This window comes from Alexandromys fortis, unplaced genomic scaffold (assembly GCF_014885135.2).
Source record: "Alexandromys fortis isolate MF-2015 unplaced genomic scaffold, M_Fortis_MF-2015_v1.1 scaffold_8_1_9099942, whole genome shotgun sequence".
Taxonomy (NCBI): domain Eukaryota; kingdom Metazoa; phylum Chordata; class Mammalia; order Rodentia; family Cricetidae; genus Alexandromys; species Alexandromys fortis.
Genome location: NW_026067898.1, coordinates 6454984 through 6482933, shown reverse-complemented (window position 1 = coordinate 6482933; position 27950 = coordinate 6454984). Strand labels below are relative to the sequence as shown.

Below are 27950 nucleotides of genomic sequence, written 5' to 3'. Positions count from 1 at the left end.
TATATATATCTCGAAGAGGTTGTGATCCTGAAAGCCTTTTAAACTTCCTGAATTTTGACTTATCTAGAAATATTTAAAGTGGAAAAACATACATTAAAGTATTAAAGTGGAAATACAAGTCATGGGAGGGGCAAGCAAGTATTCAGGAGAGAATACCAGTATGAACTAGAATTACTCAGCCATGGCTCTAAGATGATGTCACAGGCGAATCAACTTCACATTAAGTCATGACTTTCTATAAAGTCATTTCTATGACATTTAAGTCTTACTTGAAGTCAGTTTTATGTTCCTATGCTTATTTTGGGCATGGGTTTAATATGAAAAACATTTCTGACAACTTAGAGCATGCATGGTGATACATACTGGACTTTTAACTCCATGAAAGGTTCAATTACTATCATGTGGTACATGACCAATCAAGAACCTTTGTCATCTGATGTCACTGTTTCCTGCTTCAGAGGGGCATGCGTTAAGCTAGCTCAATCTAGTTGTAGAGTTATACATGCCATACAGCTTTCCTGTTGATTTTTTTTAGCTAGTCTGGCTAATTAATTAATTAATAGCCATTTTCCAATAAAGAACATATCTTAGGCATATTTGAACATCAAACATTCCATGTTTTCTCTGCAGTTCTTATAGCTAAACTCTAAATTCTTTCCTGTGTGGGAGTTTAAGGTTGCCTTCTAGATGGTTGACTGTACACATTCAGTTGGTTAAGCATGATCCTTGAGGTAACCACTGGGCTTTTGAAGAGGTTAGTATGTTCACACGATAGCCACAGCTACTGCTGAGACCAGCAGCTTGACTTTCTCCCGGCTTGTACCTGCTGGCAGCTGAGGCTTTCTTCTTTTGGCTGCAGGAGCTTGTTTCTCTGGAAGGACATCTTTGATGACTTCAAGGTCTTTAAAGATATTAGTTTTTAAGAAAATATAATTGAGAAAGGCAAAAGCAATGGCATGATACACAAAGAAAATGAGGTATACAACAGACTTCAACAGTTAGAAATTGTGTTTTTTTCTAACAGTCTATCTTTGTGCACTGTATGGGTAGGTCTTGACTTCACTGGAGCAAGTCACGATTAGTTCCTGGTCTTGGGCATTTTTGAGAGATGCTTTGAAGATATTAGTATTTTAGAGGTTGAGACAACACACATAAAACACTGGACATCTGACAAGCACAAGATGGAAGATTTTCTTGTTTAGAGTCTCATGACAAGAGTTTGTACCTTCAGCAGGGGGAGGTTCAGGAATTTCAGGAACAGCCTCGTGTGACTTCAGCGCTGGAAACACTTCTTGAGTTTTGTCAGGCTCTTTAAAGATATTAGTAGGTTTATAATCAGAATATTTAAAAAAAATAACTGAATTATATAACATGCAGTTCTGGTATCTTAAGGCCAAAAATAACCATCTATGTTTTGAAGCAGTTGAAATATACCTTTGCGTGACACGGTTTCTCTCTTTTTACGAATGGCCACATATGTTTTCTCTTCTGTAACAACTGTTTGAGGGGGTGCAGGCGCTTAAAAGAGATGAGTACAGTTATGTCATGAACAGGGAAGAAAAACATGTTTCTAAAGAGGGCCCCAGACAAATTCAGGTGGAGTTGGTGGTGCTAGGTACCTTTGGCCACTTTGAGTCTTGCCTTCTCAGGATGGGTCACAAGTTCTTCTTCTATGACCGTTTCCTCAGATGCTTCATAAACTTTAAAGATATCAGTGTGTGGGTAACAGTTACAAACACACTAATTAAGAAACACATGACACTGTACACATTCATCACCCAAATTCACAGAGGTCCATAGACACAAACAAATTAGTGACAAGCATGAGTTGAGTAAGAATGAGCCTCATTCCCAGCTTTAGGATGAAGGATGCTCAGAATTTCTTCATGAGTCTGATAACAAAATGGAGGATTTTACCAGAGACGGATTATTTTTCATTTTACCTCAGGAAAGCTATTGGCCATATTATATTAGTGTTGTTTTTGATTCATGTATGCATTCACAATAGGGGTGATGTTGAGTTGAATATGGAAGATCCACTACCTATATTCAACCTCCTGGAATCACGCGGAATCATCTTTGCATTTCTAGGTACATACTTGTTTACATTCTAAAATCATGTTTAATTTATGGCTTCCTAGTGTAATAGAAATATGAGAATAATTTAGAGATTAGAAGCCAGAAAGAAGAGAGACAAGGCTACAGCTGAGTGGGAGAATACTGGAGGGAAATGAAAGGGCGGAAATATACAGGGAAAAGCTTCTGAAAAGAGTACCTGATTTCTCCAACCTTTAGATAGGAACGCTGTCTGATAACAATGACCAGTTTTAAGGACAGAACCAGGAGGAGGAAGTGATCATATACATTAATCCCAAACTACTGTAAGACGAGTATTTATCAGGAGTTTCCCAGACTGAACATAAAAAGGAAGCCCGGGCTGACTGTTTATCATCCAGAAGACTGAGTCTGCTCAGAACAAGTCACTGCTTAGGGTCTCTTGTTATTTAAATTATTTAGGAAAGAAAGGCCTCACTATATCTCTTAGGGCTTGAGTGGTCTTCTAAATTTGTGCTATTTGAGCATCCTGGTCCAAATCCTACTTGTAACCATGAAGAGTACAATAATGACACTGGGCTATTTTGATTTTGCAAAATTCAATGACATTATTATTTGGAGTTAAAGTAAGTTACCACATGGTCTGAGAAATAAGATGAAGGGATGTTTATACACAGAAGAGATTAGGAAATTTCACAGGACAATGACTTTTCTAAGGTTGGCTAATGCTAGAAGCACAGAAGAGCTTAGTTTTTAAATTGATGAAGAAACGTAACTTGTCTCAGGCTAACAGACATTCAGACGACTTGATTTTAGGCAACACTTTTAGCATGCATGGTTTTTATAGGATGTTAGTAGATTTGCATTTTAATGCTGTGTAGACAGACACAGTGGATTCAGAACACAGATGAGACAAAGGACGTCCACCAGTGTGTCTGCACTCACTGTATATCTCTGTGTCTTCAGGAAGAACAACTGGTAATTTTTCTTCTTGAATAATTTTCTCAGGCACCTCGGGAACTTTAAAGATATTAGTGTGCACATTACTAACATATATAGGATATTAAGACTATAAAAATTTAAACCACCAAGATTTGATGGAACACTTGTTCACTCTACACCATAGAAACACAACCACAGAGTCATTTCACACCGGGGTTAGCATCCGTGTGTACCTTTAGGTGGCGGAACTTCAGGCTTTTTCGGAACGGCTTCGCGGACCTTTTCTTCAGGAGTGATTTTCTTAGGTACTTCGGGTGCTTTAAAGATATTTACTTGTCTTATTTTCAAGATTGTCAAAATTAAGTATAAAATATCAAGAGTAAAGGGGAGGGAGCTATCAAGTGGAATGTGCAACTGTTAAGTCCATGTGTGTGCTCTGTGTCTCCCAACTGCTTTACTGGCTATTCATATGAAACATCTCATTCTTGGGGGTCAGTAGTACTTTCTGCTGTTACTTAGAACTTAATTCTCATGCCATGAGGCAGAGATTCCAATGTCAATTCCATAGGGAAGAAAAGCTGAGGGACCAATATTGTTTAATTACTGAATAAAAAGAGAGTCAAAATAAGAAAGACCTTTAGGCTTTTGATGTCTTTCCCTAGAGGAGAGTCAAAACAGGGAAGATTGTAGGATGAAATATAAATTGTAATTTATGTCATTCGCAGCCATCTTGTGGTCCTGGGGGAAGAGTGGTCTTTCTCTCCTCTGTGGAAAGGGAAGCATAGGGATTTACCGCTGGTGGGAACTAGCAGAGGTAGGTACCTTTAGGTGGTGGAGCCTTGGGTTCTTCAGGAACACGGACTTTTTCTTCAGCCACCACTTTCTTGGTCACCTCAGGCACTTTAAAGACAGCAGGGATAAGTCCCTTTACTTTTAAGCACTCAAAGATATCTTAGCAGGCAGAATATAAGAGACATGTAATGAAAACAGGACAGAGTCACATCATCAAACAGAGACATGGTTTAGCACACACAAGACAGCACTTACAGAGGCGACTTTGGACAACAAGCATGACCATACAAGTACGTGGAACTCCCCAAGTTAGATCCACAAAAACTTGACATCAGCAACCGACAGCACACCGGCATCTGCTGCTAGTTCTGCTCGTTCTGGTAGGATAATTGCAGCTTTCTCTTCAGCGATTACTTCCTTACATACTCATTGACTTTCAAGATATAACCTCAAATGATGTATTGTAGCAAAGAGGAAGAAAATGAATAAAGGAGGGGCACTGCCACATACTTACGATATAGCTAGCAGCTCAAAACTTTAATAGTGAATAGGGAAATGGAGGTCTATCAATAAGCACATCGGTGAACGTACAATCAAACAGCACCGAAGGATGCCCAAGTTTACACTTTGGTCAGTAGGTGTTTGGGTTTTGCTGTTTTAGGGAAACAACAATGGTATCTATGTTTGCAGACCTATTTAAAGATAATTATTTTGACATTCACCTAACACAAAACACAGAAGAAAATCACCACGTGGAGCACAAACTTGTAAAGCACCCAAAGAGCAACCAGACACAGTTATGTCAGTATTGCTGAGCCATGAAATACCTTTAGCTGGTGGCTCTTTGCGAGGAACAACTTTAAAGGGTGGTTTTTTTGGAGGGATGACTTTCTCAGACACCTCAGGTCCTTCAAAAATATTAGTGTTTTGGTTTAGAATAGACCCATAAAATACTATGAATCACTACCTACATTAATATTATACAATGAGGGTTTATAAAAGAGTTTGTAGTTTTTGAATTTATACTATTCCTGCTTAAATCAAGTTGTGATTTTAATATTTATACAATACATTGCTATATAAAACATACATATTCCATTATATTATACAAACATTTATTTAGGCATGGTCTGGTGTTGTGGTATTCCCCTCTGTATGATGTAAATATGTCTTATTACCATTAGTTATAAAGAAGCTGCTTTGGCCTATGGCAGAGCAGAACAGAGCTAGGCGGGAAAACTAAACTGATGCCGGCAGAAAGAAGGCAGAGTCAGGGAGATGTCATGAACCTTACTGGTACACCACAGCCTTGTGGTGATACACAGATGAATAGAAATGGGTTAATTTAAGATGCAAGAGCTATCTAGGAATATGCCTAAGCCATTGGTTAAACAGTGTTGTAATTAATATAGTTTCTGTGTGATTATTCGGGTCTGGGTGGCTGGAGAACAAAAGGGCAGTCTCCATTTACAGTCTGGAGTGGTGCTGTAGACTATGTATGGACACTTTATTTTGTCCTTAGAATTTACTAGAATTTGGGCACTATGACCAATGCTTCACTTAGTTCATTATTTCTCCAATGAAGATAATCATAAAATTGCAAAAGCTTTTAATAAGTAATTATTAGTTAGTGCACAGGTAACTCAATTGTGAACAAGGCAATGGTTGCTTTGATGAGAATATAAGCTATTCAATGAACCGAGAAGTGTGTCTCTGAATGGGGGATACCTGTTGGTGTGTACCTGTGGTAATCATATAATGCTTGCTGGACTATGAAAAAAAATCCACCTATTCATATAGTGATATATGGATCATGGAGCTATGTCAGTATCGTACATAATTCTCATGTCTGTGAAAATTAACCACTCTGTGTGTTTAGTCTCTAAACCTTATCAGTTTCCGAATTAAACAGCTTAAACTCACGCTTAAAGTAGTTTGTGGGGCTAATGGACTGAACTGAACATGCAAAGTACTTTGAAAATGAAATGGATAAGAGAAAGATATAATAATGTGTGTTATCTACAGAGTCCCCTATACCTTTTTTAGGCGGAATTTTGGGTTTTTCATATACTTCCACTTCTTCAGCCTCTAAAAACTCAACGACCCTGTGGACTTCTTCAACTTTGTGTTCCTCTTGGAACCTGCGCTCTTCCACCCTGATGAATTCCTCCACCTCATGGAACTCCTCCTCTTCGAAGTATTCCTTGACCTCGTGGAATTCTTCTTCTTCAGAAACCTCTTCCACTTTTGCTTCCACGAGTTCTAGCTCTATTCTTTCTTGGACTATTTCCTCTTGCTGGTAGGCAACTGATATTTTTTCTTCAAAAACAGCTCTCCCTGAAAGAGCACCGACTTTAAGAGACTGATTTTTTGAATCATAAGATGAAACAGATGTCAATTCAAAGTGTAAGAAAAATACCTAAAAGAAGACTTCCATGAAAGGACAAGAAGAGCAAAGAATTTCCCAAAAATACCTTTAGCAGGGGGAACAGCTTCCTTTTTGGGCACAGGGACTTTCTTTTCAGGAATTTTCTTTTCTGGAACTTTCTTTTCTGGGACTTTCTTTTCTGGAACTTTCTTTGGTACTTCGGGAACTTTAAAGATAGAGTTTTAATATTTAAGACCACCAAGAGTAAGCTTGCATACTGGACATCAAAAATAAGACAGGCGGACAAAAACCATAGACAGCTTAGTGAAGAATGATGACGGAAGGCATTTGGTTTAAAGGAGAAAGTGTACCTTTGGCTGGTGGGGCCTCTTTTTTCTGGACAGGAGCAGGAACTTTCTCTTCAGGAATTTTCTTTGTCACTTTAAAGATATTAGGTGCCTTAGTTAGATGACAATGCTCAATGACACACATGAATAAAAACGTCAGAATCAAGTTATGTCATTAACGCATCTAGGAAGTCGATGTGTGCAGTTGGGCAACCCTTTCACAGGTAATAGGGATATTTCCCAAACACTCTCTTGTGCTATCTGGATCCCTAGAAGCCAACATATGCCCACTAAGAAGCTTTACTATTTTTAAAACATCATATGTTACCAACACTAGGCCTAATTTTGTTATTTTTAATTTGATGAAGATGTTTTTCAACCTGATTATCATCTTAGATAATCCTAGATAATCTGGTCCCTGACCTAGACTTTAGGAACTACTGGGCACTATTTCATTTGCTGAGAAGTCTGCTGTCATTGTGGTTGTATACTATAATTGCTGAAGATGTTTTCTGGAACAATTACTGAACAAAGACGCAACAAAGAAGGACAATTTTAGAACCTCAAATTCCCAGGTTAAATCATGGTAAAAAGGACATGAAGCTCTTTAAAATTATTATCCAAGTGCCAGAATAGATCATTTTTTTCTGTATAAAATAGGATGCACAGAGAATAATATTACAATAATGAAATTTTTAGTTACATAATAGAATGAAGGTAAAAACGATTAATTGCTATGTTCTTAAATATTGAGAGATCATGATAGGGCATTATAATTTCCAGTTAGAGATCTCTAGAATAATCCACACAGTGTACTAGATGGAGCCATCATTTACCGTGTGATACTATAGGGAACCCAAGGCAATGATGAGTGGCCTTTTACTTGTCTTTAGTCAGTTTGCTCGAACAGTTACATAAGGAAGAAATGCAGGAAGACCAAGAGTTCTTTAGAAAGAAGACCACTGATGTGAGAAAAGTGACAGAATTCCCTGGGGCTTGCTATACCTTTAGTGGGGGGTGCTTCCGCTTTCTTAGGGACAGGAGTGGGTGCTGCGGGCACTTCCTTCTTAGCCACTTCAGGCGCTTAAAAGATATTTACAGACATGGTGAAAAAAAAATCACGTGCCATGAACAAAACAACACCCAATAAACATAACAACACAAGACAATGATTTGCTTTAGGAAGGTATTAAAACCGAAAAGATAATACCGCCCCTAGGGCAAGATTTTTAGAAACCCCCAAGAGTAAATACTATGCAAATATTTCAAAGTCTTAAGGGATGATTTAAGAATTAATCTCAGAAGTGAGTGATTTCACCACACAAATAGATTGTTCTCTAGCATTTGAGCTGAAAGGAAAATTGAGGATTGTAATCTAGGAGGAATGATTAAAGTGTAATATCAGAACAATTTTTCCTCATTTATAGTCAGATTGCCGGCAAAGAAAAAAAAGTTAGGGAAATGGCAGGGTCACAGAGCTTCAGCTATGGGGACTGAGAACTCTTCAGGCCTCATTGGTATGATACAAGAAAAGCTTATGGCGGATGATTATTACATTGACAGCTCTGAGATTTGAAGCCATAAGGGTTTGGGATGTCCAACTCATGAAAGTGGTCGTACCTCTAGGGGGCACCACCACCACCTCTTCCTCCTCTTCCTCCACCTCCTCTTCCTCTACCACCTCCTCTTCTTCTACGCTAGGTGGTTCTTCTGGGATCTCTTCTGGAATGGGTTCTTCGGCTTCCTCATACACTTGAAACAGATTATTTTGTAAATTACTTTTTAAAAAGCCTTTGAATGTTAGATGAAAATTAAAGCATCTAGACAAACCACTCAGCCTGCTAAATGCTCATGAACATTCACTAATCTGGAAATAAAATCTGCTGAGTCTTTAAAACATGTTAGGCACTTTCCAATATGGAGCTAGAGGGGACTCTGGAGAATTTAGTTGGGGATTATTATTTTTTTAGTGAGGTGGAAAGATGTTTAGAGTCAAGCCATTATTTAGGAACAGAAGTCAGATTCTCCATGCCAATTACTCAGGTTTATCTGAGATTGTTCTGGAAAAAGCTTAGTTCATGACTCCTACTGAAGGCACTGGGTGAGACATTCCCCATAGTACCCACACACAAAAGAGAAAACACTGACATTTCACAAAACTAGTGAGAGAAGAATAAAGAAGTTAGTGGGTTCATTTCAATGTTTTCAATGAACTATGTCACAAATAGGCTAAACATGCAAGAATGAGAATCAACTGGAATGAGTTAGCCTGCCCAATTCCTTCTAGACAAGCATCACTTTCTATCAGAGCTAGAAGGTCTATTGTTATAGAGTGAAATGTTTATTATCTCCTCCTCAAATGAGATAATGATAAGACAAGGATGCTTAGAAACACTGTTTTCTTAGGAAGCCATCTACCTTCAGCTGGAGGGACTTCCTCTTCTTTAGGGGGGATGATCCGCCTTTCTTCCACCTTCTTAGGTACCTCAGGAACTTAAAAGACATTGATTGTTTTAGGCACTTGAATCTCAAGAGCTAAAAGGAGATTCTTAAAGACCCATTTTTTTTTTTTCAGCCCAAGAGAGTAAACAGCAGAGCACACAGAAGACGAAGCCCTGACACATCACAGTTAAGAAGCAAATGAAGAGGCTTGGGACATCCTGAGACTATCTTTTGTAGCTGGGTTCTCCCCTTCTTTAAAGGAAGAATTATAAGATCACTTCTGGCTCCTTAAGGATATATAACACCTGACATTTTCAGGAATAACATACAGAGGAAAAACACGGCAAAAAATACACTCACACAAAGTGGAAAACGAATAGAGCACCAACATGGGAACAACCGAGGCATAGCGACCAACATCAGTGACAGACTAGGAAATGCAAACGTGGCTGAACATCCTGTGTGGATGACACTCCAGGTCAACAAGGGCACAGTTGATAGCCATGTACCTTTGGCGGGAGGAGCCACTGCTTTCTTAAGGCTCGGGGGAGGCAACTTCTTTTCTGGTTCAGGTTTCTTGGGCACCACAGGAACTTTAAAGATATTTTGAAATTTCAGTCTCACAAACACAAGGACAGTGTACACAATGATGACAGAAGCTACTTTCACAAATACTGGCCAGGGTGTTTTGACTTGACGGGTGAAGGGAAGAAGGTCTCTGACGTGCTTGGGGATGCAAGAACATTAGAGGTGATGTACCTTTGGTGGGAGGAGCCTCCTCTTTCTTGGGAACAACTACTTTCTTCTCTGGCACTTTCTTCTTGATCTCAGGCACTTTAAAGACACCATTTTATAATAAGAATGTATTTTTGAAGAGCAAGAAAGAAAACAAGAAGACTCCACACACAAGAAGACCATCATATAGCATTCACTCAGAAGAGGGATGGTATGCGAGCTGCAGTCCATCAAGAGATGATTGGAATTTGCAAGGGGAAGGATCAGCAAATGGCTGGCCACCTGAGCCTAGACACTATCATTTCATGGACTTAAGCTTAAAAGAGCTTAGTTAATAATTATCTGAAAATATTATGAGACCATACAGCCTGGCAGAAACATTATACTTATTTAAGTATAATGCCATTATGACTTTTGGGGGAAATATTATTGCACTTTAGGGTATGAATATACTTCCTAGGTACTGTACCATGACCTGCTCTGTGAATTTAAATATTAATTCTCATTCAATGATATAACAATATACTTTGTCTTATTTTATCTTTACAATAATATTAGAATCCACTGGTATTTGTTCCTATCCCTATTTTTTAAAAGAGCAAACTAAGGCTCAGATTGGCTAAAGGACTCTTTCAGAGCAGAACAGCAAAGTTCAAAGTCAAGGTTAAAGTCCAGACTTGTGCTTTCATTTATATATACATGTTTTCTAAGGCATAAGCTATTGCTCAGTATTTGACATAAACTATTAACTACCCAATGTTCTGATGAGTACATCATATTTTCTTTTTAGCCTGGTATCACAAATGAATGAAAGATGAAATTTATCAGCATGAATTTATGTATTTTTCAGAAAATTTTTCCTAAAGATTATTTAGATGTTCAAAAGATCTATATGATACATTGTATGGCTTAATAAAATTATAGCAAGTGAAGTAGACATTTTGTAGTAGTTTTATGATAATACTGCCATTAACATTTCATGCAAAAAATATTGTGTGAAAAACATCTAATAGAAATAAATGGCTACCAGTGTCCTGGTCAGTTTTAAAAGTAAAATTTGGCTGTCCATTTTATGTGTGATGTCTTTCTGAAACCCATCTGATAAACCTATGGTATGGGCTGTGTGATCACTGGGGGTAGGGGTGTACCCATATGATAAAGTTATGGTGCGGGCTGGGTGATCACTCTGGGGCAGGGTGTACCCATCTGATAAGGCTATGGTACAGGCTATGGGATCATTCTGGGGCAGGGTATACCTTTGGGAGGTGGAGGAGGCTCCACTTTCTTAGGAACAGGCACGGGGACTTTCTTCTCAGGTACAGTTTTCTTTGGCACTTAAAAACATTTCATTTAAAGACAATAAGAACCACATAACAATATAGGATCTATAACAAAAGACATCTGAGGACAGGACCACAAACAAACATCGACTACAATTAAGACATGCAGATAATTGACAAGGGACAGACATGACAGACATAGAAAGCCAGTTGACGTAGGTAGGATGAAAGATGTGTCTAGGAAGTTTTCTAAGGATTTGATGACAACTCAGCAAAGACTCATAGACAAGACAGATGGTTTTAACAAGAGGGAAGGCAGAGCCTACATAAAGAGGTCTTGATCCCAAGAACTGCTGTACCTGGTGCAGGTCTTGGCACCTTAGGGGTTATTTCTGGAAGGGCTTCCTCTTCCTCAGGTAGAACTTCTTCCTCAGGTGGAATTTCCTCTTCCTCTGGTGGAACTTCCTCTTCTTCAGGTGGAACTTCCTCTTCCTCGGGCAGAACTTCCTCTTCCTCAAGAGGGATTTCCTCTTCAGGAGCAATCTCTTCCTCAAATGGAGCCTCTTCTTCTTCTTCTTCCCGAGGCAGAGCCACAGGAACTGAGACCACTTCCCGCTTCTTTGGCACTTTAAAGATATTTATTCAATCGTACAAATTCCATGTTTACGTAAAATATTCACGGCAGCAAGACAGCATGAAAAGCCAATATTCTTTGATCACAATTATCACCAGCGTACACAGTGTCAAGCAAGCACAACTAGTGAGACAGAACAACACCCACTACATTCCGTTTGTGCCCTGGTGCTGCCCAAGATTAATGTACCTTTGGGGGGTGGAGCTTCCATTTTTTTCAGAACAGGTGCTGGTTTCTTTTCTTCTGGGATGAGCTTCTTGGGCACTTCTGGCACTTTAAGGATATCATTTTTCTTTAAGAATGTGTCTTTTCACAGTGTTTTACAGCCATAGACATGATAAAGGCTCACATCATATGGAAGACATTTTATTTTTTAGAAAAACACGTTCACAGACAGAGTTAGTACAGAGACATTTTCTTATGAATGGATGCTAACGTGAGATTTCTCCCTGGGTACAGAAATGATGAAACAATACCTTTTGCAGGTGGAGCCTCTGCTTTCTTAGGAGCAGGCACCGGCACCTTCTTCTCAGGCACAGGCTTCTTGGGCACTTCTGGCACTTTAAAGAAATGATTTAGGCAAAGTTTTACACAATACAAAAACACAGAGCTCAAGCATAGTCCAGAAAAGATGAAGATACGGCAATAAATTCATAGTTAAAAAACTGTAAGCAGCATTTCATTTTAAAAACAAAAAAATCTGTTTTTGTAAAGAGATAATACTAAAGAGGCATTTAACATCACCTAAAGAACATAGTATTGAACTGATTACATATTTTCTTTTCACACAAATCTAAAATTGTATGCCCCTGAAAGTTCATATACCTTTGACTGGTGGCGCTTCCACCTTTTTGGCAACGGGTGCTGCTGGTTTTTCTTCTGGTACAGGCTTCTTGGGCACTTCCGGAACTTAAAAGACAGGAAATAAAGAAAATGTCACAGTTTCCCAATCACGGACGATTCTAGTGACTTAGAGACAACTGAATCATCACAGATGTGCAACAATTTCACTTTAAGATAGAAACTAATAATTAAACCACAAAGCAAGACGTTAGACGTGCAGGAGCATCACAATAAAACCCAACAAATAAACGCGACCAGTGACAAAGACAGCACAAAAGCCTTGGCCGTCGGTGTTGGCCATTTTAATACGAAGAACTGATTTTTCACTATGAATGTCCCACTGAAGAAAGCATGAGTGTTAAACAGAAGCAGGCTCCAATGGCCCGCATTCAGAGATGAATACATGGCAGCAAGCTTCCAGGACCAGCTGAGTGGTTCTTGTTCTGGTTATTGACGTTGTTATTAACGTTTATTATTATTAACATCGCCCCAGGGCAGGGATGGCCATGGCTCACCAAGTTATACTACAGAGGTAAACGGCTGCAGGGAGAGCTGTACCTTTGGCAGGCGGAGCCTTCTCCTTTTTAGGAACAGGCACAGGAACCTTTTCCTCTGGCTTCTTGGGAATCTCAGGCACTTTAAAGACAGTGTTGATAGTTAAGTTCTGACTATGAAAAACAGCACATACATAAAGCGCATGTAACGTTTTAGTAGCCACACACGGGTCGCGGTAGCCAGAAAAGAGGTAACCAGCTGAAGACAGATGAAGCCATCTAGGTGCATACGTGTGAGTGGTGTGTACCTTTGGCGGGTGGCACTTCCTTCTTTTTGGGAACGGGAACAGGTTTTTTCGCTTCTGGGACAGGTTTCTTGGGTACCTCAGGCACTTTAAAGATAACAATAAGATTTGAAAAACGTGCGGAAGACACAGAATGTGAAAGGCACACACAGGCATCACATCCCCCAGGATCTGACTAAGCCAAACACCCAAGCTCCAATGCGCTGCTTCCTCTCTATTTCACGGCAGCCAGCGACTACCTTTGGCTGGTGTCACCGGCACCACTTCTTCCTCGACGGTGAGCTCCTCCTCTTCGTGCAGGTACTCTTCCTCTTCATGGACGTATTCTTCTTCACGGACATACTCCTCTTCATGGACGTATTCTTCTTCATGGACATACTCCTCTTCGTGGACATATTCCTCCTCCTCCTCTACGATATATTCTTCTTCGTGGGTTTCCACTTCCTCTTTGTAGGCAACCACCTCTTCTGGTTCCCGTTTTTTAGGCACCCCTGGCACTTTAAAGATATTATCTTTAAGTTGGATATGTTCCAATTGCTCAATAAAATCAAGACACCATAAGAGCACAGACCCCCTTATAACAAAAGAAAGGATAGGCTTTCTCTTTCCCACAGAGCAACTTCATCCATAGAACTGAACATGAATTCAACAGCAAAGATGAACAACACACTAGAACAAGTAATAGGAGGTACCTCTAACAGCTGCCGCCACTTCCTTTTTAGGGGCAGGTACTTTTGCCTCTGGGACAACTTTCTTGGGCTTCATGGGCACTTGAAATATTAAGTACAAGGGAGTTTTAGAGTCAGAAATAGGTCGTTTAACCATTTCTAGCTTTCTTTTTACTTTAAAGAGAATGATTTTATAGATGTCTATAAGTAGAATATGTAACTTTCTTTGGGAGAAACTTTGTTGTTTTATTTTTTATGGGATGGATTCTGAATCTCACAGCCAGGTAAACCCATAGAAGTACTCCAGCAAGTTTGCAGTCACAGAGCCTAATTGATGGGTCTTTCTCCTATGCTTCTATTCACTAAAGACATTCTAAGAAGGTCAATTTACTTCTGGGTTAGCATGCTTCCTAAGATTGCAAGGAAGTTGCTTAACACGAAAAAAGAAAACCTGGATATTGAATGAGCTTTTCAAAAAGTTTTTCAAAGTGATTTTGGAGTAAATAATAACCATTTTTAGTGGATAATACCATATCATTATATCAATTTAACTATATTAAGAATATGTTAAACGGTCACTGTCAATGAGCAGTCACTATCTACAAGATTGTAGAAGTATTTTGAAATAATCTTAGGGGTAACACTGGAGACATGTAACCTGAGACAGGCAAGAGGCTACATCCTGGGGAGAGGTTGGTATACCTTTGGCAGCTGGCTCAGTCACCTGCTGCTTCTCACGTTTGGTAATTGAAATTTGTATTTTCTCTTCAACAACTTTCTTCGGTTCTTCGGGAGCTTTAAAGATATTAATTATGGAAGAATATTACCAAGAAGCTCACGAATATCATAGAATAAACATCAACAAAGCCCAAAGACCTGGCTCCTAAGACATGGGACCAGACAATACACTCAGGAAGCACAAAGACGGGTGGATACTACTGAGTCTAGGTGGGCATAGTCGCATCACGAAGGTGACAATATTGCTTGGGACAGTTACTGCTCTATCATGTACCTTTGGGTGGTACAGGTTTGAGTTTCTTTTGAATGGGCACAGGTGCTTTTTCTTCAGGAACAGCTTTCTTCAGCACTTTAAAAGGACCAATAGTAAGAGATTTACAAACCCAAACTCATGTTTGAGAGTGAGAATAAAATGTTAAGAAATAGAACACACAACACAACAGTCCCGTGTGTCCGTCCCCCACCCCTGCCCACCACACAGTTATACACATCTACTTCCGTACATATCCACAGTGCAGAGACGAAGAAAGCAAGAGGTTTCATAACTGACAATGTTCTCACTCTACCTTTTGGTGGTGGGGCCTTGGGTTTGGCAGGCACTGGTTCCTGGGCAGGTTTTGCTGGAATAGGCTTCTTGGGTTCTTTAAAAGCATACAAAGTATTTAGTGTTAGATGGTAGGGTAGATTTCAAAACCAATCCTTAAACGGAATCAGTTCATTGAAATAATTGACCTTTATGTTCACAGTGCAACCACAATCTCTAGAATAAGAATTCGGGTTCCAACTTCACTAGGCTGTGAGAGCCTTAAGCCAAGATAACGTTCCCTTTCCTCACTGGCACTCCCTTCAATTAGGCCATGAGAATGCCTCAAAATTCCCATTTCATTTCAGATAGTCAACTTGTGATCAACATTTTCTGTCTGAGACACTGGTGTTTAATGCCACCAGTGAAAATATGCAGAATCGTCTCAAAGACACAAAGAAAAAAACCTGAAGAAGGATATGGGCTCATTTCAAATTTCTAGTCAGAATTTATTCATATGGAGTTATTATTTATTTTAGAATAAAGAAAGTGGTCTAGAGTCTGATGTAGGAGTCTCCTCTGTATGCTATGAATATGTTTTATTACCATTGGTTAATAAAGAAGCGCCTTTGACCTATGGCAGAGCAGAATATAGCTAGGTGGGAAAACTAAACTGAATGCAGGGAGAAAGAAGGCAGAGTCAAGTTGACGCTATGTAACCGCTCAGGAAGCAAGATGTAACAAACCACAAGCCTTGTGGTAAAATATAAAATAATAGAAATGAGTTAATTTAAGTTGTAATGGCTAGGTAGGAATACACCGCAGCCCTTAGCCAAACAGTGTGATAATTAATATAGTTTTTGTGTGATTATTCAGGTCTGGGTGTCCAGGAAATGAAAACACAGTCTCTGTTTACAAGGGTCAGAGATATATGTGCACGCACATTATCTCCATCAGGTTAAAAACAATGCTTTGTCCTCAACAGAAAAGCAGTCAGTGTTAGATTGTGATGCTGGAAGCCCTGTGGGTAGTGAAACCTAACAATAACCTTAAGATTTATAGAGCTATTTCCCCTCCTGAAGTGGTTTAAAATGTTGAATTTACTCAATGGAACAAAGTTCTTCTACCTCGACCTTCATCCTAACAGGTTCTATGCACATTTAACCAGGGCTAAAGTTCGGTCATACCTGTGACATATTGTTCATGCTCCTTATACTCCTCGTAATGTTCGAGTTCACGCTCTGCGTATTCTTCGTACTGGTCATACTCTTCTGTGGGTTCATACTCCTCAAACTCCATGTACTCCTCATAGCCTTCGTAATCATCGTACTCCACTTCCCGGTATTCTGAAACAGTTTCTTCTTCTCGGGCATAAGACCATTTCTTCTCTTCTGTTACAGTCACTTCTGGAATAATAGTGACAGCAGGCAGCATTTTATTTGAGGCCCATTTAGTGGCAACGTATTTTGATTTCATTCCTTTACGACTGTCTCCCACACTGGCTATGGGTGACCTTGGTTATATTTGTTGGAAGAAGTATCATGATAGGCACAATGACTAATTGTGATGTCAAATGTTCATGTCTTTGGCTCCAGTCAGCAGTAAGCAAGGAAAGTAGAGGGGATACATTGGCATCTAGCAGACAAAGAGACACACAGCTCTATGCTTTCTAGTGAATCAAAGCGCAATGTACCTTTAGTGGGTCGGGGCTCTCTCTTTGGAACTTCGATGGACACCTTTTCTTCTTTAACAGCTCTTTTTCTGACTTCAGTCACTTTAAAAGAATAATTATTAAAAGTAAATCACAAGAGTCTAGAAATAATTGTGTTAAGAGAATTCTTGCATGAAAAATCGAAGAAGAAAATCAAACATGATACACCTATCAACTTTCACTAAAATTGCAAGCAAAAAAAAATTTAGTGGGCCTGAAAGTCAACATTGTTCCATATACCTATGAAGAAGTCACTGTGCTTCAAAGATGCTCAGGGCTTTGTAAGAACGTAAGAGAGACGAGCGGCAACAATGACCACAAAACTAGGTATGACCTTAAAGAAACTTGAATTTCACAGACAATATCCTCACCTTAGTTCTATTCCCTGCCCCCAAGGCTCCTCAGGGACAGAAAAGAATATTGAGTCAATGAAAAATAATTAGCCAAGGATTACCACATGAAGCAGACATCCAGACAGACAAGTTTAATATATGGACCAGACAGACACATGATGACAAACACCTTTTGATGTAAACTCTGCGTATTTGGGGGCAGGGTAGAGAAAAGCAACTTTCTAGAATCAGGATGTCTAGTTGTTCAGTGATGTGGAACGGCTAGCTTATTTCACCTTGGAGATCCATTTAAACCAGGTTCCCCGACTATTCGGGTTCTACTCCACCCATTTCAACACCTAAAGCTTATTTCTATCCCACTAAAGAGTCATTATACCTTTAGCTGGTGGCTCCGCCTCTCTTCTGGGTTTGAGTTTGGGGAACTTTTCTTCAGGGACAACTTTCTTAGGTTCCTCTGGCACTTTAAAGACAGATTTCATTTTAAAGAACTGTTCGCTTCATTCAGAACACAGAGTACGAACCACTCAGACACAGAAGACTCAACACTCCCTGAACTCCAGACATTCCACAACATTTTAAAGGAAGACAGAGACCACCCTTCCCTCTGTGCCCCATAGTCAGAGACCACCCTTCCCTCTGTGCCTCATAGTCAGTGTACTTATAAAGAGAGTAAGACAAGGCAGTGTTGACCTATGGGAGCCACCGAAGCATCTGTCATGCTGACATGGAAAGACTGCGGTACCTCTCGCTCTGGGAGGCTCCTCTTTTTTAGTCACAGCCACAAGAACTTTCTCTTCTTGAGTAATTTTCATGTGCCTCTCTGTCACTTGGAGATAATTTTAGCATTAGCACACTGTAACGTTTAGAGTAGAATACGTACATACATATATAACATACATACATACATATATTCATACACACATATCTATCTACTTGCCAGAAAGTACTGTGATTTTAGAATAGAAGAATTTTTAAGGCACACTCAACAAAACATCACAACCACAACACCACAACCATCACAGACGGACACTAACAATCTACACAGAAAAATTATGGCCCAATGGATGGTAGCCAGAGGAAGAAAGAAGATAGTGCTCTTGGTTTTTTCTTTCTCCTTTTAGGGATGCCATTTACCTTTGGTTGGGGGAGGTTCTTCTATCTCAACCACTTCTGCAGGAACTTTCCTTTCTGGAACTGGTTTCTTTGGTTCTTCAGGGGCTTTGAAAACATTGGGCAATGGAGTCAAACATGGTGCCAAAAGCCCCGAAACACACACACACAATCTCTTGCCAGTGTGATCAAGAGTTGACGAACATGCCAATTTAACATCAAGATAGGGAGTGAAGTATTACTTAAGAGCAAAATGTTTCCCAATATACCTTTGGCTGGTGGCACCTTCTCTTTAGGAGCTGGGGCGGGAACTTTCTTCTCTGGTACAATTTTCTTTGGTGGCTCGGGAACTTGGGAAAGATTAAGAAGATCAGTTTGAATTCTGTTAGGAAGTTTCATTATGGGGAAGATACATAACTCCCTTTTTGTAAAGATCACACACACACACCAACATTAATAACTACACTAGCAAAGTGTGGACAAATTCTGACAAAACCTTAGCGATACACAGAGGCGCCATTATAGATGTCAAGACAGACAATACTGCACTTCTGTGAGAGGAAATGTACCTTTAGGTGCTGGAGGCTCCTCAATTTTAGCCGGAACTTTTGGTTTTGGTATAATTTTCTTTTCCTGCTTCTCGGGCACTTGAAAAGATTATAAAATATACTTGTAGAAAACGCACTGATTTTTTTCGATAAACACATAAGAGACTTTTTTTATTAGTCATGCTATTTACTAATATTTCTAATACGGATGATAAATTAGATATAAGAGACCATAAAGGATAGAACAAACCAACGTAGAGGGAAGATGAAGAGTTGGTCTACCTTTGACTGGCTCGACTTCCACTCTCTTGGAGATAAAGTGCAGTTTCTCTTCCACCACATAGTCCTCGGGCTCCTCCATCACTTTAAGGACATTAATTTCAGAGAAGAAAAGTTGTAGAGATTTCATGTTTAATTTTAGCTGTAACTTTAGCATTTGCTAAATCCTTGATTGTTTCCATTTAAAATATCCAAAGAATATTTGAATCCGAGCATATGCCTTAATAAAGAGCATGGGCTTCACTAATTTACTGCCTATCATAAGGACAGTAAGGACAGAATTCACAGGAAACACAGGTCATGAACATGACAAAAAGAAAAATATGTCCCAGTGACCAATCCAACAGGAGCATAAGGATCTGAAGCTATGTTTAAAACAACAACAACAAAAACCTAACACTCTAGATTTGAAGGCAGAAGGACAGACACATAGCAGATAGTTCACTCCCCAGTTTTATGGGGTAGCTATGGTAGAAGAGACAAGAGATTTCATGTGCTGTTTGAGCTTGTGTGTGTAAAGTTTATTAAAGGACAAACAGGGCTAATTAAAAACACACGAGGAGCCTCCTAAAATAGAAACCTAAAAGCCCACCCATCTTTCCAGCTTACTGCGGACCCAAGAGTCAATGAGCATCTTGCTCTCCCTTCCCTGGAGTTTGGAACACTACGGGAAGCTTATGCAGCATCCTGCCTCAAGAACTGAAATCGTCACAGGGCTGGGAGATGAGAATGTTCCATGTGCATGCTTTGCTGGGTTTCCTGAACACTTCTAGGGAGGATGGATCTTTAAACCCACGCCAACTCCTGCGGTCTATTGTAGGAAACACACCCAAATGGGTAGGTTTGTTTGCGAGTCATGGCTTGTCCACAAGAGTTTTCTTCCAGGTGGAGAAACGGGGTATGAAGAATCACCTTTTATTAGCCAGAGATGTGATGGAGAACAGACAAGGTGCTGATAATCTACTTAACATTAGGGAGGAAGTCGAGTTGGTAATGAATGCACCATTTTCTTTTAAACCATTTTCTTGTCCCTACTTAGAAGTACTCCTTTGGATATACAGTGCTAGCTAGAGTGTGAGATTTTAATAGGAAACATATAGTGCTTTATTTCACCAAATGGGAATTATAACATGATAAAGTCTATTGTTTCAATCTTTAAAAGCATGAGAGTTGTCGTTTTAGCTTCTGGGACATCTTGAGAGGTCTGCCTAATGACAGATATTACATGATGGCTTTTTCTATACGTGGGTTTGAGGAAAAGCTCCTTCTATTCATTGTTTTGGAAAAATATGTCTTTGACTTCCGGAAGGCAATGTATCATATATATATATATATATATATATATACATATATCTATATATATTTGTATCTTTTTAAAGAGTGGGTTAGGAACCGGACAGTCCATGGAGTGGACCATCTCTTGTACTTTTATAGGAAGAGACTAAAGCAAAATAGAAAACATTAAAGAAAGTTGCTCCTTGTAAGAATAATATTTAACAGGACTTTCATATCCGGTTGGCATGTGAGTGCATATATATATACACACGTGTACAGGATGACATTCCTGTTTGTGTGTTGCGGAACATACAGTTTGAAAAACACTGACTTATCAGACAACCAAGGTGACGTCCCTCTATCTGCCTAGCACACTGAAGCCAAGTCCTGCCTCATGAAAGGCAGAAGCCACATGAGGGTGCCCTGCCCCCTTTAATTATCCGGAGCTACAGAGCCATTTCCCCCGAATAGCCCAAGATGAGCTGGAAAAGAACGTCATGGGGTGTTTACTCTTGTGTAATGGATGCCCCTGAATCTTGTATTTTGATTTAAGAGGAACATGTACTAAGCCCATAGATGACTCTGTGTCTCGCCTGAGGGACAGCTTTTATCATCCCTCATGGACCTCTGTCCTTTACCTTCGTATTCGGTGATCTCTGCTTCCTCCTCATCTCTTTCCTCTTCCCTATACACCGAAACAGACACGCGTTCCTCTTTTTCAGAGTAGGACCACTCCTCCTCTGTAGATAGGTTAAAAGATAAGGCTTGATTTAAAACTCAGTGTGCTGGGACACGTCCAGTGGCCACGTGTTCACTGAAGATGGATGAAGATTCTCCTATCTGCTCAGGACATGGGACTTTCTAACTATAAGAGGGAAAGAGATGTAAGACAAGAGGAGAATGAAGCCCAAGACTGAGAGAGATGCGTAAATTATCCCCCAGAGTGTCCAAATTCCAAGTGATCTCCTTTTCGACACCTTATTCACTTCTTAAGAATGACCCAAGAGTGAGGTAGATGCAAAAGATAGTTCCAGAAGACTACAGCAGCAGGCAGATGAATTTCAACACTCACACAAGATAAAAACAGATCGCAATGAAAACATCAACATCCTAAAGAAGACTCCACGGGCGCATACCAACACGGCCTTCTTCCCCTCTGGTTATACCTTCATGCCGCATGACTTCCACTCTCTGAGGAACTGCCACCGACAGTTTCTCTTCCACAGCAAGCCTCTTCTCTTCCATGACGGTTTTCTTAGAGACTTCAGCTTTAAGAAAGCATCAGTGTTGGAGCTTAAGAACCAAGAATTGCACAAATTCCCTCTCTCCCTAGAGTTTGGGAACGCCTCGCAGTACATCACATTCATGAGCAAAGTGGACAAAGAAATTACACACCCCAAGAACATGCCCACGAAAGTCTCTCAGAAACAAGACCAAGAGGAACAGCACAGAAACAGACTCGACAGACAGAGCAAGAACCCAAGCACGCACGAGAGAAGAGGTCTCTAGAAGACTGACGTCAATCCTACCTCGGGGAGGAGCTTTCTTAGGGGTGGGAGCTGGGACAATCTCCTCGGGGACAGGTTTCTTAGGTGGAGCTGGCACTTTAGAAACATTACGTACATTTAGAGCTCTGACACTCTCCCACAGAAGCCCAGCACACAGCACACCCACCCACGCCACGCCCCGACACCAAAAGCTCCCAAGCCATCTTTGCCTGGAAGCATGACCCTGTAAAAGACAGCTTTTGTACAAAGGCCTGATGATACCTTTTGGTGGGGGAGCTTCTTCTTTTCGAGGAACAGGTCTTTTTTCTTCAGGAACTTTCTTCTTTGGTATTTCTGGCACTTGAAGAAGAATTTTTTTTTTAATCTTATAAAGGCAAATGCACATGGAACAGGCAGACCGGCCGATGAAGACATGCAATTAAAGAAGTTTTGGGGAAAGGTATGGTTATTTCATGGAGATGGGGTACCTGCTGGTGGTGGGGATTCCTCTCTCTGAGTAATGATGGTTATTTTTTCTTCGGTGACAACTTTCTTCTGCACTTCGGGAACTTGAAAAGACATTTGTAGAACTGGGTTTATATTTTTCAAAGCAGCGAAGTCATTATTTTGAAAGAGACTAGACAGGTAGACAGAAGCTTGTCCCATTGTCACTGGCCATAAAACAACCACTTGGATGCTATGGGACAATGGTTTGTACCCTGTCAATTGTATTTTAATAAAACACTGATTGGCCAGTAACCAGGAAGTAGAGGCAGGGCGACAAAAACAGGAAAATTCTGGGAAGAGGAAAGCTTGGTCTGCAGTCATGACCCAGCCACAGAAGAAGTCAGATGTGACTGCCTCGCTGAATAAGGTTCCGAGCCACGTGACTAGCATAGACAAGAATAATGGGCTAATATAAGTTATGAGAGTTAATAAGAAGCCTGAGCTAATGGGCCAATCAGTTTATAACTAATGTAATGTTTATAACTCTGTGTGATTCCTTCGGGACTTAACGATTGCAGGAACCAGGCAGGACAGAAACCCCGACAAACACTTGGAATACAACAAACTCAATTAGCAGATAAACACAAACTGCTTTGCACTCAAGATGTAAACATGGGCTTGTTTACTAGGAAAGTCACCCTACCTTTAGCTGGAGGGGCCTCCTTCTTCTTTGCCACAGGAACCTTCTCTTCAGGAGCAGGTTTCTTTGGAGCCTCTGGGACTTAAAGTTTAAAACAGCCAGTCAGTACAGGCATGTTTCCTGTCCATGAATGGATACAGACACACCCCCAAAGTGACACACAGCACATTGATATTACAGACTGCACTGGTACAATGAAGAAAGATCCCATTTCAAAGTCACAATATAGTAGTGCAATGTTTTAGAGGCATCTAAATGACTAAAATGTGTTATGTAACAGAAATGTGTACAGAATTCATTCTTACACATTAGTATGGTGTGTGTACATGTGTGTGTATAGATGTGTATGTATGTGTTTTGGGAGGGTAGCAATAACCTTGGGGAGTTACTTTTCAGGTGCAATACACTTGATTTTTTTTTTCTTTAGACAGGGTCCTCTACTGGCCTGGATTTTGCCAAGTAGGCTGGAGACTCAGTGACCAGTGAGTCCCAGGGAATGCCAATTGTCTCTACCCTCATACTCCACAATTCTGTGGTTACATGACTGCTCCACCATGGCTTTTTGCTTTTAAATTTAAATATAGGTGAGTTCTGAGTACTGAACAGTCAAGGCCAGCGTTTAACTGACTTAGCTTCCTCTTTACTCCCCTTGGTGTGATCTGATGAACACAAACCAGTCAGGGATTATACCAATAATGCAGAGTGTGAGTAGACCAGATAGAAAAGATCTCTTCATATTTTGTTTTGAAGAGGGGATAAATTGTAGCACTTTATGACCTTTGAACTACAGCTACAATGCTGTGGAATATGGTTGTTCATGTAACTTTTTACGCTGACAGCATTCTGAGTCTCTGTTTCTGGTTACTAAAGGATAATCAAGACACGAACACTCTCTGGAACAGGTCTTTCAGTAGGACAGAGTGCCAATGGCTTTGGGGACCTCTTTGTCACAAAATGTTGTAAATGCGTAGGTGTTTTTCTGTAAGAAATTCTGTCACTTAGAATATACTCCCAAGTGTTTCCAGTAAGTTTAATTAATTTCAATTCATACAGGGAAAATAAATGTCAAAGATCTGTCCTATTGAAGACTTGCCATCATGGACTTTGGGTTCATCTGTGTCTAGGTGACACTCACTTCTGACAAGCCCCTCCAGTTGCCTCTGCCTCCCCACAGACTCCTCACAACAGACAGTAACGATGTCTTAACGAAGAAGCCACACGCAAGAGTGAACAAGAAATGCTTTGTTCTATAAACATGTCCACAGAAGATATTCTGCAAATCCTCCTTAAGGATGACATTAAAAATTTAAGGTAGCAATTTGACATAGTTACTTCTTTTAATAACACATGCCTTAGGAATGTTCAGAATCATAAATAATATATAGCAAGAATGAGGAACATGTCAAAGAGACAAGAGTCAAGAACAACACGGCACAGATGAAGCCTGTGCAGAGCCGAGCTGGCCCCTGTGCCGATGGCTGTCTCCACTGGTGGTTCTGCATACCTTGGGGAGGAGCAGCTGGCTCTTTCTTCTTGGGAATAGGAACTGGCTTCTTCTCCTCTGGCACAGGTTTCTTGGGAGCCTCAGGAACTTTAAAGATAACATTGTTGAAATGGTGTCGAATGTTACAGTCTCCTTCTGAGACATTCAAGATTATAGTCAAGCATAAAGCCTCATTAAGAGCTTAAGAATTAAAAAGTAATTTAGTACATTCTACTTGGGGAAGCATGGAATGTTTAGAACATCAATACCAGGTAGACATCACACATATGACACAGGGCAGACAAATGCCCAGTTAGGATGGTCCGGCATCTGGAACCATTACTAACACGTGTGACCATGAAGTAACCAAACAGTAGATAAGGAGTTAAGCATATGAAAGATTGTCTACTGATAACATTCTGGTTAATACACAGGTCACACACACACACACGATCCAAGAAGATAGAACCCAAGAAATGTCCTTCTACCTTTGGCTGCTGGAGGTTCCACCTTCTTAGGGACGGGAACAGGGACCACTTCTTCTGCAACCTGTTTCTTAGGTGGTTCCGGGGCTTGAAGAGAAATGTGCTATGTTTGAGAAGCTGCTCATCTTGACAAGATGGGCATTCTTATAAGATAGGAGTCAAGAGGAGATTCCCCCTTTAAGCCAGCTGGATGTAAGAAACTATGGATTAGGAACTGAAAAAGACAGGCAGTGGTGGTGGCGCACACCTTTAATCCCAGCACTTGAGAGGCAGAGGCAGGTGCAACTCTGTGAGTTCAAGACCAGCCTGGTCTACAAGAGTTAGTTCCAGGACAAGACTCCAAAGCTACAGAAAAACCCTGTCTCAAAAAACCCAAAACAAATAAATAAGTAAATCAAATAAAGATAAAATATGTGTAGATAGCTGAATGGCTAAGTAGAAAAGCGAAATCTATTTGTTACTTTGAATGTGCAGGAGTTTCTACTTTCTCAGGAGTAGATGGAAGAACTCTTGCTTCATCTAAAGTCCATGCAAGAGAACAACCGTCTCAGATGATAGCAAATAGTTATATCTTAAATTTAGCTCAGGAAAGAGAATGGGACCTTGTCGTAGAGTCTAAAGTGTTTCCCTCCCTCCATCCCTCTACCCTTCCCTTCCTCTATCTCTTCTTTCCTCCTTTCCTTCTTCCATAAAGTGTCTTCCTATGTAGCCCTAGCTGAGTGCTGGGATTTCGCTACCTTGCCCCCTGGTAATTGTATTTTTTTGATTTCAGTGGTGGAGTCAATACTGACACACCAGCTACTGTTGTAACTGATACTCTCACATAGAAAGTGGTAATTGCAGAAAAAAGGAAACTGTGTGTTTTGAGTATTAAGGGATTTCTAATATAACTTAATTAAATCGCAAGTTTACAAAACTTAGTTTCAATGCTTCTGGTATGTTAAGCTCCTAATGGAGAGAATTATTCACATTTGAAAGAAGGCTTCGGGAACTCATGCGAGGAGTTTCATTACACCTTATGTTCAAATACAAATGTCACTAGATTTTAAGTGTCCAAAGACAGGGGAAGGATCTCCAAGCATTTCATGCCTGGTCTTTCCACGCCTCTCTCCAGTGACTTCTCTGTTCACACAGACCTAGGCCTGTTAACTGTGTGACTAATTCTGATACTTCATATCAGCGTAGCTAGATATGGACTGTGAATTTTGCTCAAGAACATCTTAAACTTAGGATGAATTACTGATACCTTTGGGCGGTGGTTCAATCTTTTTGGAAATCGCAACGTGAATTTTCTCCTCAGTGAGAGTTTTCTTTTGTACCTCGGGGACTTTTGAAAAAAAAAAAAAGTACACATCTTAATTACTGAAAGATCACGTTGTGGATGGCAATTGTAATTTACTAAGAATACTAAGACAAAAAAGTTAAAGCTAAAAGACATGAAAGGAAAAAGACGACAGGGAGACGCAAGGAGTCAACACATCCACAGCATCCCACGTCAGGCAAGACGGGGACAAAAAGGCTATTTGAAACTCCGCCTCAAGCCCTCAAGTTCCAAACCGCCAGATACCTGTGACGGACACCTCCTCCTCTGTGTGAGAAGCAAAGAACATCTTCTCTTCCGAGATAACCGTCTTCTTTGTGTGCACCGCCGGCACTTTAAAAAGAGCATCGCTGGGTTAGCAACTGTTCTAGGACAGGACGTCAGATGAGACACACAGATGGCACACGACACGAACGTCTTTCCACAGCGATTCAGTGGGTTAGCATGACAGATCAAGAACAAATTCAGTTTCAAGAAGAAAATAAGTCAGGTTTCGACCTGTCTGGACAAACAACGCATGCGGCCTTGCATCAAGTACGGTTATGTGCGGATCGAATAGACACAACTTCTTCACACACAGTGCGCTACTTTCCCAAGCCTATCAGGATCAATTCCTATCGATTAGAGGATGGGAAATGTTATGTGCAATGCAATACACTGCATGATAAAGTTAGAAGATTACTCATCAAACACAAAACCTTCCTTAAATTAAAAAAAATTAATTTCTAAGCAAGACTAAAAGCAAAAATAAAGTTATTGAATTATACATAGGTATAACCCAACATAAAATGTGTGCTATTTAAAACGTGTAGTTTTTATGGTGCTTTTGAATTTTTTTTTAACAATGTATGTTCAGATATCCGTATGTGCAGAATACAATAATTGGAGCTTATAGTTTAAATAGCGATGAATACCTTTTACTTCAATTATTTCCTCCTGCACCGGAGTCCGGGAAGGTTTCTGTGGAACGATCTTCTTGGAAACTTCAGGTACTTTAAAAATACGTACAGATATATTTGTATTGTGAGGAATATTTCTTAGCCCCAAAGTTTAAACATAACTCTGCTTGGATAACTATATAAAAAATGCATGAGCACACACCAGAGAGCTGATAACTTATGTACATGTGACTAGAACATTCTTTAAATGGTATCTATACCTTTGGTGACTTGAACTTTTTCTTCTTCCATTCTTCGGGAAGTCTTTTCAATTTTTTCAACTACTGGCTTCTTTACAACTGCAAATATTTTAAAGAAATTGCAGTACTTTTAGAATTTACTAAATTCTAAATATTTATTAAAATTCTCTCTCTAGCTCTTTACACACACATATATGTATGCATATATGTATACAAATATATGTAATATTTTTAAAGACAGGCAGGTTTGGTGTTCTCAATTTTAAGCAAAAGTTCCTGGGATTGTTTATTTTAAATTTACTATAACACTCTTTTATCTTAATAATTTTATTATTTTCAAGTAGATATAAATTCTGAAGAGAAAATTCATAGATATAATAAAGCTTAGAGAAGAAGTTGTGCCTATTAGATTTAACTACTGATTCAGGCATCCTTGCCAAACAAATC

The 27950-nt window shown here is 39.9% G+C and overlaps 1 protein-coding gene across 3 annotated transcripts in view; it reads right to left on the bottom strand.

The window, feature by feature from the left end:
* Ttn (titin) overlaps positions 1-27950 on the bottom strand; it is a 266701-nt gene that overhangs the window by 132127 nt on the left and 106624 nt on the right. Inside the window, exons 112-152 of one of the 3 annotated variants that reach the window (XM_050120983.1) lie at positions 27525-27602; positions 27280-27357; positions 26612-26698; positions 26291-26371; positions 25048-25131; positions 24581-24667; positions 23080-23157; positions 22418-22498; positions 22212-22289; positions 21972-22046; positions 21609-21710; positions 21081-21206; positions 19171-19251; positions 18910-18987; positions 18610-18690; positions 18365-18448; positions 17973-18056; positions 17607-17690; positions 16860-16940; positions 16354-16572; positions 15210-15284; positions 14918-14992; positions 14608-14700; positions 13930-14007; positions 13613-13734; positions 13477-13519; positions 13241-13324; positions 12997-13074; positions 12421-12504; positions 12072-12155; positions 11785-11868; positions 11321-11587; positions 9706-9780; positions 8923-8997; positions 8125-8256; positions 7510-7587; positions 6529-6597; positions 6264-6347; positions 5827-6126; positions 4617-4697; positions 3820-3897 (exon numbers count right to left, since the gene is read on the bottom strand). The exons of 1 other annotated variant lie outside the window; for it this stretch is intronic. In XM_050120983.1, the coding sequence (XP_049976940.1) occupies positions 3820-3897; positions 4617-4697; positions 5827-6126; positions 6264-6347; positions 6529-6597; positions 7510-7587; positions 8125-8256; positions 8923-8997; positions 9706-9780; positions 11321-11587; positions 11785-11868; positions 12072-12155; positions 12421-12504; positions 12997-13074; positions 13241-13324; positions 13477-13519; positions 13613-13734; positions 13930-14007; positions 14608-14700; positions 14918-14992; positions 15210-15284; positions 16354-16572; positions 16860-16940; positions 17607-17690; positions 17973-18056; positions 18365-18448; positions 18610-18690; positions 18910-18987; positions 19171-19251; positions 21081-21206; positions 21609-21710; positions 21972-22046; positions 22212-22289; positions 22418-22498; positions 23080-23157; positions 24581-24667; positions 25048-25131; positions 26291-26371; positions 26612-26698; positions 27280-27357; positions 27525-27602 (3966 nt within the window). Of the gene's footprint in view, positions 1-3819; positions 3898-4616; positions 4698-5826; positions 6127-6263; positions 6384-6528; positions 6598-7509; positions 7588-8124; positions 8257-8922; positions 8998-9705; positions 9781-11320; positions 11588-11784; positions 11869-12071; positions 12156-12420; positions 12505-12996; positions 13075-13240; positions 13325-13476; positions 13841-13929; positions 14008-14607; positions 14701-14917; positions 14993-15209; positions 15285-16353; positions 16573-16859; positions 16941-17606; positions 17691-17972; positions 18057-18364; positions 18449-18609; positions 18691-18909; positions 18988-19170; positions 19252-21080; positions 21207-21608; positions 21711-21971; positions 22047-22211; positions 22290-22417; positions 22499-23079; positions 23158-24580; positions 24668-25047; positions 25132-26290; positions 26372-26611; positions 26699-27279; positions 27358-27524; positions 27603-27950 lie in introns of all 3 variants that reach the window. One more of the 3 variants, XM_050120974.1, reaches the window with a different exon arrangement.